The sequence below is a fragment of the Oryzias melastigma genome, linkage group LG17, assembly GCF_002922805.2.
Source record: "Oryzias melastigma strain HK-1 linkage group LG17, ASM292280v2, whole genome shotgun sequence".
NCBI classification, from domain to species: domain Eukaryota; kingdom Metazoa; phylum Chordata; class Actinopteri; order Beloniformes; family Adrianichthyidae; genus Oryzias; species Oryzias melastigma.
In genome coordinates this window covers 11,743,534-11,753,991 of record NC_050528.1, presented here as the reverse complement: position 1 = coordinate 11,753,991, position 10,458 = coordinate 11,743,534, and the positions used below count along the sequence as shown (strand labels likewise).

General features: G+C 36.9%; 2 protein-coding genes across 4 annotated transcripts in view; one reads left to right on the top strand and one right to left on the bottom strand.

The window, feature by feature from the left end:
• Positions 1 to 1,748, bottom strand: part of LOC112147502 — an 11,387-nt gene extending 9,639 nt beyond the window's left edge. Inside the window, exons 1-2 of one of the 3 annotated variants that reach the window (XM_024273964.2) lie at positions 1,492 to 1,748; positions 754 to 991 (exon numbers count right to left, since the gene is read on the bottom strand). In XM_024273964.2, coding sequence (XP_024129732.1) covers positions 754 to 952 — 199 coding nt within the window. In that variant the 5' untranslated portion in view covers positions 953 to 991; positions 1,492 to 1,748. The remainder of the gene's footprint in view (positions 1 to 753; positions 992 to 1,491) is intronic. The other 2 variants (XM_024273965.2, XM_024273963.2) reach the window with 2 other exon arrangements.
• Positions 1,749 to 1,922: 174 nt separating this feature from the next.
• Positions 1,923 to 10,458, top strand: part of gpsm2 (G protein signaling modulator 2) — an 11,989-nt gene continuing 3,453 nt past the window's right edge. The window contains 9 exon segments of the mRNA XM_024273969.2: positions 1,923 to 2,166; positions 2,841 to 2,879; positions 6,297 to 6,634; positions 8,323 to 8,544; positions 9,155 to 9,290; positions 9,382 to 9,521; positions 9,596 to 9,719; positions 9,809 to 9,924; positions 10,108 to 10,263. Of these exon segments, the coding sequence (XP_024129737.1) occupies positions 6,570 to 6,634; positions 8,323 to 8,544; positions 9,155 to 9,290; positions 9,382 to 9,521; positions 9,596 to 9,719; positions 9,809 to 9,924; positions 10,108 to 10,263 (959 nt within the window). The 5' untranslated portion in view covers positions 1,923 to 2,166; positions 2,841 to 2,879; positions 6,297 to 6,569.

The following is a 10,458-nucleotide window of genomic DNA, read 5'->3' as shown; positions in this document are numbered from 1 at the left end:
AAAAAAAAAACTCTAAAAGACATCTACAAATATCTCAAGATCAGATATGATCTGTAGACATCTACAGTATATTGTATATTAGGTGTCTAATAGACACCCTGTGCCAAGTGGGGTTACTTTAGCTCTCTTAAAATAATGAATAACCAATATTAAAAATACACTTAAAAATGAACCAGCCAATTATAGACATGTGAACAGTAGAATTTATATGTATATATATATATCAGTGGCGGGCCGTGCATTTCACACCTAGGCCTTCAGTAGTGCTCCATCTGAATCTATAAAGAAATTAATTCTAAAAACGTAAAAAATACCAAATATACATGTAAGAAAGCAACAATAATCTTGTGATGGTTAATTCAAAAGTCATTCAAATAAAATGAGGATAAGGCAATTATTAAATTACAAAAATAGGTTTTAGTTTACTAATAATAGTAAGAAGAAGATAGAATTTAATTAATCCCACAACAGGAAAACTGCTTTGTTACCATAGCTCCAAAACCAACAGATAACCCCCTTGACACCTGATTTATTTCCAGTAATGAAAAAGAAAATCACTTCTATTTTTGTTTTCAACTAGATGCTAAATTAAGGTAATTTTGGAGCTGAAGTGGAAATGAATAATAATGTTAATAAAAAAAATACAATAAATAACACACTGGGGCATAATAACTATATTTTTCTATTCAAAAATGCTAACATTTTTAACTGAAAATGTTATATGCGTTTGTTCAAAAAACACAAGAGACTTACCACTGAGATGGATGCTGTGCTCAGAGGGTACAGACTCTACTTGAGACAGATGCAAAGCCAAAGAATTGTCTAGATCACTGAGGTGGATGCTTTCATCCTCACTGAGGTCTACGAAGATGCTCTGCTGAAAACACCTCTCCCATAAAACTGTGGGCTCTTCTTGAACATCCTCATCTGATTCTTCTGAATCTCCTTCCATGCGCACGGTCTCACGGGCCCTTCATCTGTGTTAAAGGGACTAAAACAAGGGATGAGTTCATCACCAAGTAACACAACCCGTCCACACTAACTTAAAATGTGCAAAGAAATTAATTATTCAACAAGCACTGCGTGAGCAAGTTTGTGTCAAAAATTTTGAAGGTGTTTCTATTTGTTTCAAGGAAGAATCTAATCAATTAAGAGGAAGCAATAAAATAAAAATAGATGTAAAAATCTGGATTTGATATTTATTTAGTGGAATCTTATTTTCAACTTTTACAATTTGAGCAAATGCTGACTCTATTCATAACTTACAAAATAAACATAAAATAAATGAGAAAATAATGTATTTTAATTGAGTAAAAAGGAAAATGATTGAATGAAAACAATGATGAAATTCTTAATTTTAATTAACTAATTTCATTCATTCAGATTTATCTACTCGCCACACCATTACGTAAAACCTTTGGTATGAGATAACGTGAACTGTAATAGTGATGATTTAACGTTTGTTGTGTCAGAATTAATTTGTTTACTCACTATTTGTGATCGTCTCCTCCAGCATACTGATCCGACGATGAGCTATTGGAGTTATCACTAAACTAAGTGTTGTATTCTCCTTCTTCCCTGCTTGACATATGGTTTGTCAGACAGGTTTCATGTCTGTGGCTCCATTAATAATGTAGTCCACGGAGCAGCCGTCCGGAGCACGCGGAAGCGTGGTTTGGTTGCTTGGCAACCGTGGAAACCTCCTCCAGAATAGATAATTAATTTAAAAATAAGTTTGTAGAAATGTTTTTATAGGGGACACTATTATATTTGATGCATAAAGGTGTACATAATACTTAAAAAGAAGGATACTTGAACATTTCCATCTCTGACTCAGACTATCAGAATACTACGTCATCTCTTCTGTATTTAAATCGATTGGTCCAATGACTGTTATTCAGGGCGTGGCTATCTTTGAATGCCGTCTTCTGATTGGCTGCGTCCTGAAAACACAACACTAGTTTACTACAGTGGAGTTTTGCCTGACCCAACGAAGTTATTTCCAAGTTTGTACTACAGTCAGCGTGTAGGGTGAAGCCATTTTATTTCACAGTGTTATGTACAGTTATTTTTTAATCGTAAATGAGTTATTTTGCAAGCGGACAAATGATTTAACTCAGTGACAGGAGAAGAAAAGCCGCCATTGTTCGAACTGGATCGCCTAACGTAAGTGTAGCCGCTAACATGCTATCCAAGCTAATCTTTAACTGCATGAAAATGGGGCGAAGTTCGAGTCCGAGACTTTTAACTTTATTAGCTGCAAATTACAGTAACCCAATTAGGACACCATAAAAACACAGTGTTTACACCTGTTAAAATGGTTTTTAAAACGGTGCATTATATAGAAATAATGACAATAATGTTCAATATATTCCTGAAGAAAACCGAAATGCATCCTGGTCCGATTAATTCTACGAGTAATTTTGATTAAAACGAATTTATAAAACGTATAAAGTCGTGCAAATGTTCAAATCAAGTGTTTCTTATAATACCAAGTTTTCTAAAATAAACAATATAAATTACTTGTATGCTACATTTTTTATGTAAAACTATAATCTAATAGAAAATGTGTGTGTTTACTAAAGCTGCATTTTTTATCTTGTTTTTCCACATTTAGAACCATTTTATGTTAAAAAATGTTTAAAATAATTTAAAGATAAAAGCTTAAAAGTAATTCACATTTGGCACATAAGCTTACACACAATATTTAAAAACTGAATTGTTGCAGTGGATTTTGTCATTGTATTCTAACTATATTTTTGTAACAAACTTAAGTACCTCTTACAATACAGCTTTATGCAAGATGAAGTTATTCATAGTCACATTATTGTTCCTTCCAGGCTTCCCAGATTTCCTGTTCCTGTGTGGAATAATTACCGGTGAGTCTCACAATACTGAGTTATTTTTGTCCTGTTTTGATGCTGACCTCTGCTGCCTCATCGTGTAACGGTGTTCCCATATTTAGACCAGTTGACTGAGTCAGTGGTTATTTTTGTGCATCAAAGCAAAAAAAAAAAAAAAAAAATTGTGGTTTGTTGGAGATTATTTTGTGTTCTGCTTGAGACTTTTAAATTGTCCCTTTTTTGTCCTCGCTGCTGTACATGTGTGATGGTTGTTGACGGTCAGAGCAGGGCACAAACACACCCAGGCGTGAATAAAAGCAGCATTCAAAGTGACACACATCCATAAGTAATATTCTGACAGCATGCAGGAACCTGCTTTATAATGATGGGAACTAGTTTGGGTCACGGCCACAAAGTATAAAACAATGACAGGTTAAGCAGAAAGAAAGAACAGTTTTTCTTTGCAAATATTTACTCAGTATTATGTTAAGGTTTGTTTTTGACTAGGATATTTCTCAAACTTACAGTAAGTCCTAATTTATCTGAGATTGTATCTAAAGTTAAGATTGATTGGATTTTTTTGTGTTTTCATGAAAACTTTTTTTTTGGATAATTTCTATGTTTCTATTTGTTGTTTAAGAAAAGACATAAAAGGAAATATATTAAAAATTAAAAAAATAATAGTGGGTCAAAAAGTTTTGAAAGGAATAACAAACGGTCAATTGTAATACAACCTGCTGTTTGCCGACAGTAAAGCCAAACCCAAAGTTTCCGCATCTGTAAAAGTTTAGTGGTTTCATGGTTTTGTAAGATGATGTATTATAAATGCTCGCATTTTGACACAGCGCTTTAATTGCTGCTTGGCTCCAAAGATTTAATCCAGTCAGCAAACAACTGCTCTGCCCTTTTCTCTCTGCGCATGTGTTTATGTGAATGATCTCATGGAGAAGTTTGGTAATGGCTTGGTCGGGCTCTGACTTCATGCAGTTTCCCTGATCCGCATAACTCCCCTCCTGCTTTCCTTTCCTTCGGTGGAAGCTTCATGACTTTTTCTATGGCTTTTTTTTCCCAGTTTCACTTTTTAATCTATAAATGCGTCTCTCAGCATTTTTAAATGTATGTATCTTTAACAGCAGATGAATTATACATTAGTGAAACCAAACTGCAACAGCAGCAAAAATAGATTTAATCTGTAAAACAGTCAATTTTAGAAATACTTGTTGTAAAGTTACATATTTTAAATAAAGTTATTAGTTATTGAAATTATATTTAAGCCCAGCTAATTGTTATAAATGTCTCTCCTGAGGTCCTGCCTCCTTAATTTCAGAGGACTTGGACTTTAATCCACTACACTTTGATTCTTTTCTTTTATAGCTATGTTTGTTTGAAATGCACATTTTATAGCCTTGTTTTTCTGTGTTCTTTGGTGTATGATGTTCTGTGTGACACCATTTCCTTTTTGTTATTTTAGATTAGATTTTAAATGGTCTATTTCAAGCAATCAAAAAGTCATGTCAAACATTGGATAATGTGGGAGAAAGCAAATTTATAGATCGACCTAACCATTTTCTTTACATGAATTATCATTTTCCGGTTCATAACTTATGATCAGATATTTATACCTTTCAAACATTCATTCAGGTCATTAAGAATCCTAAAATGACAATAAATCTCATGACTATAAGTAGATAAAACCCTATTTCAGACATTTTCATAGCATACACAGATCAATCATGATAGATCAGAAAAAATGTGCAGATTATTTTGATTAGTAAGAAAATGTTTATATAAACATCAACAAAAATATAGATAAATATGCAGATTATTTTCCATTAGAGGAGTCATTAATGCAAAGAAAGTATCAAACATCATAATAATGTATGCTGATTATTTTTTCATTAGAAAAAATCATTAACATAAATTATCATAAATCAAGAATATGTACAGATTATTTTCATAGGAAGTCATTAACAAAGACCAAGTATCAATAATCAAAAATATATGTGATTATTTATATTAGAGTTTGTCTATTGCTCTTCTCAGGTCAGCAACTTCAGATGCATTTTGTTTTTTCTTGGTTAGCGCTCTATATTGCATAGTTCCCACTTTTTGCAGTAATTCATTGACTTTTCAAGATTAAATTAGCCTAAAGTTGTCGTAGCTGCTGAGAGCTTAACACACACGTCTGGTTGTAACTTGTAACCGGAAGTCTTCTTGACTTGATTTTCAAGATATTTATTTCATAATCTGCAGAGTTCCATAGATCATTTAGAAACTTTGTGTGGCCATTTTTGATTTTTTTGTGAGGACGGGTTAAGGTATTCATCAAAAATGTTTACTTAAAGTCCCTTTCCTAGCGTCTTTTGATCTAATTTAAAAGCAATCCCAGTGTTGTTTTTTTTATTCTGATTATGCTTTCTTTTTAAAAAAAAAAAAAAAACTTGTTTTCTAGTACATAATTTATGCTGAGTGGCAGTAGTTTATCAGAAATTTTCCTTTTAACTGTGGATGAGACTGTAGACGTGGAGCAAGCCCGCCCCTGCTTCCCAACATCCATCTGTTTTCACGCTCTCCTGATAACTCACAACTCCAACCTAACATTACCGGCGAGCAATACTGGAACGATCCAGCCAAATTCTAGCTCAGACGAGGACGATAAAGGTGTGCATGAGTCTAGTCTAGTTTTTTTGGTTTGCTGTTGTAGTTTGTATGTCACACTTTTTCCAAGGGTATTTGTCTATTTGCCCCTGATTCACAATCATTTGAAAAAAGAAATGCATACAAATACCATTTTTAATCTTTATTTTCTTTTTATGTGTCCTCCATCTGGAGAAAAATGCCACAAGAGCATCTTAAAAACACCAAAAATGCAATTGTCATCAGAGTTTAATCAAGTGTCTCAAACTAACAAAACCTGGATATCAGTTCACATTAAACCTAAAGAAATATACATCTTTATCTTTTTGCTTGATTTATTTAAGATTATTCATTAAAAAACATCCCAAGTCGTTCTTAGTTTTTCTAGGTTTTAGAATACATTCTTTTTCTATTAATAACTTAGCAGAAAACCTGAGATTGTAGAGAAAATGTGATTTTTCATGCAACAGAATTCTTGTTTTTACTTTTCTTGGTTGACGCAATTAACCAAACAAGAAAACTTCTTGTGATCTGCACTTGCTCTGGTTGCCTCTTGGGACGTTTGGGTTTTTATCACCTTTAGATCTCATGTACTCTCCAAGTACATGAGCTACTCTGGATACTTACTCTGGATGAATTGAGTCACTGTCTTAGATTGACAGCTTGAAGGCTCTGGCCCCCGCCGCTGCTTTCCCGCCCCACTCCCTCACTTCCTGCCTGCCCTTGCCTGAGCTCGCTGCTGTTTGGTTGGTGTTGCCATGGAAGCGTTTAGCCAGAAAGAGGCTTCACACACAGCATCTTGTCTTCTCTTCACAGAGGGCTGCTAACAGGAGAGGTAGAGACGCAAAACACAAAATATATAAAAGCAGCTGTGGGGACTGGCGCTCGGGACCGCATCTTAGCCTGTATGGACTGCCCTTTGTAGGAGCAAATTTTGTCACTTTTATAGTTTTTTTTGGTTTATTATTGTTAATTATCTCTCTTTATTTTCATTTTTTTAATTTTTTCTTGGCGATTTCGTTTTTTTTTCTAAACGCAACCATTTTTTCGGGAACGAAACTAGGATTTTCCCTCATATTATGCACTTCAATGGATGCTGGCGGCCCATTGGTTAGCATGAGAGCAAAGGAGCAGCCCTTTCATGTCCGCTACAGGTAGGACTCACCTCTCTTCCACTATTGTGAAGTGTGGAGTGCATTTTATTATTTTTTTCTTTACATGGGAGGACTTTTTTCGCAGATGCAGTGCAACAATAGACTTATTTGTGACTTAATTTACATAAATACTCCAGATGTTTTCTTAGAAATGCATCACCCCGCTCCCCTCAATTTCACATTAAGTGCTCTCACAACAGGTGTGCCCTGCAGAGCGACCCTGTCCAGCTTTGCCTTAATATTTAATCGATTCCCTTTAAAAATGCATCCCGCTGTCTTTCTCCGTGACCACTGGCGCGTCCAGACTCAGCGGGAGCAAACCCGGTCTCTCCTGTCCTAAACGTCAACGAATGGATGCCGTTTGACGATAATGCAGAATCTGCTTATGCCCGACAGGTCTGATCAATCTGCTTAGCATTTCTCGCTGCGATAATCTATGAGCTGCGCACGCCACAGACGTAATCTCAGGTGACCAGGTCGCCAGAGGAGAAGGAGCACTTGGACAAGCAGATTAAGCGAAAAAGAGCTGATTGAGCAACTTCCAGTGGCCATGCGTTGGAAGTTAATACTTTGACACCATCTCAGGGATCCCTACATATCTGTGTGACGTCAGATAGCTGACAGTTTTAATATTAGTAAATAGATAGATTTTCATAAAAATCAGTAAGTTAAGGCAGGAAGAATTAGACTAGCTGTACTTTATCCAGTGGAAACCCCTAAATGCCTCTCAGATCTTCCATGTGCTGCTGTTGTTGTAGGAGACAAAAAGTCTGCAGGTAGGCTAGTCTTTTCCACAACTTTCATGCTTTCAGTCGATATAAAATACATTTAATTTAAGCTGAAAACCCCTGATTGAGCGTTGATTGTTGATTAGAAAAGCACATTTTTCTGTTCGATGAGGCAAACTTCTGCGCTGACGTCATTAAAGAAGCAAATATCCTGAATAGACCTTCATGAGGACCCAGATTGTGTTCGTCTGGTTTTGATGTATCGAAGACAATCCTTTGGTGTCCTGAGACACGAAAGATAAATCAAACTGGAGCAGATCTCCGCCCAGTTTCCTCAAAAACAAGTGTCTGTTTTGCTTCCCTCAAATACACTGCTGAGTCTCCCGCTCCGAGATTAAGCAGCAGCCATTGTCTCATGGCTTTGTGCGGCTCTGTCACGCTCGCTTCCCTTTTGTTGTCTAAGAAAACTTGTTGATTTGTGCTCCAACAAAAACTGTATCCTGTCATTTTCTGTGGGGAGGAAGCTTCACTGGGGTGAACTGAAGATATTTTAAACATGAATCAAAAAACAAAAGTAGAGGTGTTGGTTTTTTTCAGTTTTCAAGCATTTTATTGTAAAATAAAAATCGAAACCTTGTTTCTGAGAAGACCCTGCTCCATTTACCATCAAAAGGAACTTGCTTTACTTTCTGTGGCATATCTAAAGGATGTGAGATAATAAACAGAGTCCTCTCTGAGCCATTGTTGAGGTGGAAGGAAGTAGCTGAGCTGAATTCCCCGCTGAAAGTCGTGTTTTGTGAGACATTTTGTTCAGACCGGACTCTGGTCATTTGCTTCAGTTGCATCTAAAGGAGGTCTGTTTTTAACTTTTGGGGATTCTGAAGGTTTAAGCTTGTAGTTTTTTTTTTTTAAATTCATCCTGGTTGAACAGAAATCGACAGCTGTCTCTCTCTGCTGCAGGATGGAGGTGTCCTGCCTGGAGCTGGCCCTGGAGGGCGAGCGGCTCTGTAAGGTGGGCGACTACAGAGCGGGTGTATCCTTCTTTGAAGCGGCCATCCAAGTGGGCACGGAGGACCTGCAAGTGCTCAGCGCTATCTACAGCCAGCTGGGCAACGCTTATTTCCACCTTCACGACTACGCCAAGGCGTTGGAGTTCCACCGCCATGACCTCACCTTAACCAGGTTAGTAGGGCTGGGTATCGCTAATAATTTCCAGAATCGATTCGATTTGATTCAATTCCATTTTGGGTTTACCTGGTTTACAAATTTAGACAAATTTTTTAGAAGTACGTTTTGAAGATTTTCATATTAATCTGATTCAGTTCACATACTGTAAAATGTATTAGTGACATTTTAATGAGATTATTATCAGCATCCAGTGTTACGTGGATTCTAAAACTGAGAATCTCCAACAATTGTTCTGCCTCTTTTTGGAGGGTGTTTCAGTTTGGCCACTAGATGGCAATCTTGTTATAGCAGTGCACTTTATTCCAAAAGAAGAAGAAAGTATGAGAACAAAACTGTACTTTAGATCACAAATGGTTACTTGAAAAATATTTCTGTAAAAGAGTTTGTAAAATTAATGCCCAAAAGTTTATAAAGATGTTCATTTAGTCAGCAATGTATGTTTAGGTCGAAGGAGTGTTAGCATTAGCCGTCCTATCGAAATTCCATTATACATTAGCATCAAGCTAGCTGACTTTAGCACTATGTTTTAGATTGATCTCAACTTTTATGAATCAATTATTGATTTATTAAATTTAGATCGATTTTATCAACATGTGTTGTTTAGGACAATTGGTGACCTGCTTGGAGAAGCCAAAGCCAGTGGGAACCTCGGGAACACGTTGAAGGTGCTGGGGCGCTTCGATGAGGCTGTGGTTTGTTGTCAGAGGCACTTGGACATAGCAAGAGACATAAACGACAAGGTGAGACGCTGCACACCAGCACCACAGTCACGGCCAAATTTTCTTAGAGGATTTGTGTTTAGTTTGCTATCGTCTCTCCTGGCTTGATCAGGTGGGGCAGGCGAGGGCTTTGTACAACTTTGGAAATGTGTACCACGCCAAAGGTAAAAGTATTTGTTGGAGCGGCGCCGAACCAGGCGCCTTTCCTGAAGAGGTCATGACGGCTCTGAGGATGGCAGCAGAGTACTACGAGTGGGTAAAATCTACTGCATGTTTTTGAACAAATCTCATCTTTGTCTAATCGGTTGTTGTTTATGGGTCAATAGAGCCAACTTGTCGATCGTAAAGGAGCTCGGAGATCGGGCGGCTCAGGGTCGGACTTTTGGTAACCTTGGCAACACATATTATTTGCTGGGAGACTTTGGAAAAGCTGTTGCTTCTCATGAACAGGTACCTTTAAATTCTGAGTACCAATGTGTTAGGAAAAGTAAAAATGAGTTAATTCAAGTTTTGGTTTTTGCTGGTGTGTTTTATTTTAGCGTTTACTGATAGCAAAGGAGTATGGTGACCGCTCAGCAGAGAGACGGGCGTACTGCAACCTGGGGAACGCCTTTATCTTTCTGGGAGAATTTGAAGTGGCGGCAGAGCATTACAAGTAGGAATCACTGGAGACTGTTTAAACATTAATTTTATTTAAGTAGATCAATTTTTATGAGGCCTAATATGTATCCAAGCATAAATCCCTTTTTCTTGTCAATAAAGGATCCAAATAGACTAAATAAAGAGCTGACTGAGCATTAAGGCAGTTGAAGGTTTTGAAGGAACTTGTTTTTATCAGGCGGACGCTGCAGTTGGCCAGGCAGCTGAAGGACCGGGCGGTGGAGGCGCAGGCCTGCTACAGTCTGGGAAACACCTACACTCTTCTTCAGGACTATGAGAGAGCTATAGACTATCATCTGAAACACCTGATCATAGCTCAGGACCTGAATGACCGGTACGAACACACGCAGGACTTTATAAAATATGTCATCTGCATCTTATAAATCTCTATAGAACTCGTTGGTTTAGTCTATAATTTGAAATTGTAATTTATGAAAAGTAAAATGATTTCAGGAGGTTAGATCCTCTTCGTCTCTGGTTTTATTCCTTTAACCATCTTATTTTCTAGAAAAATATCTAATTCTAATTG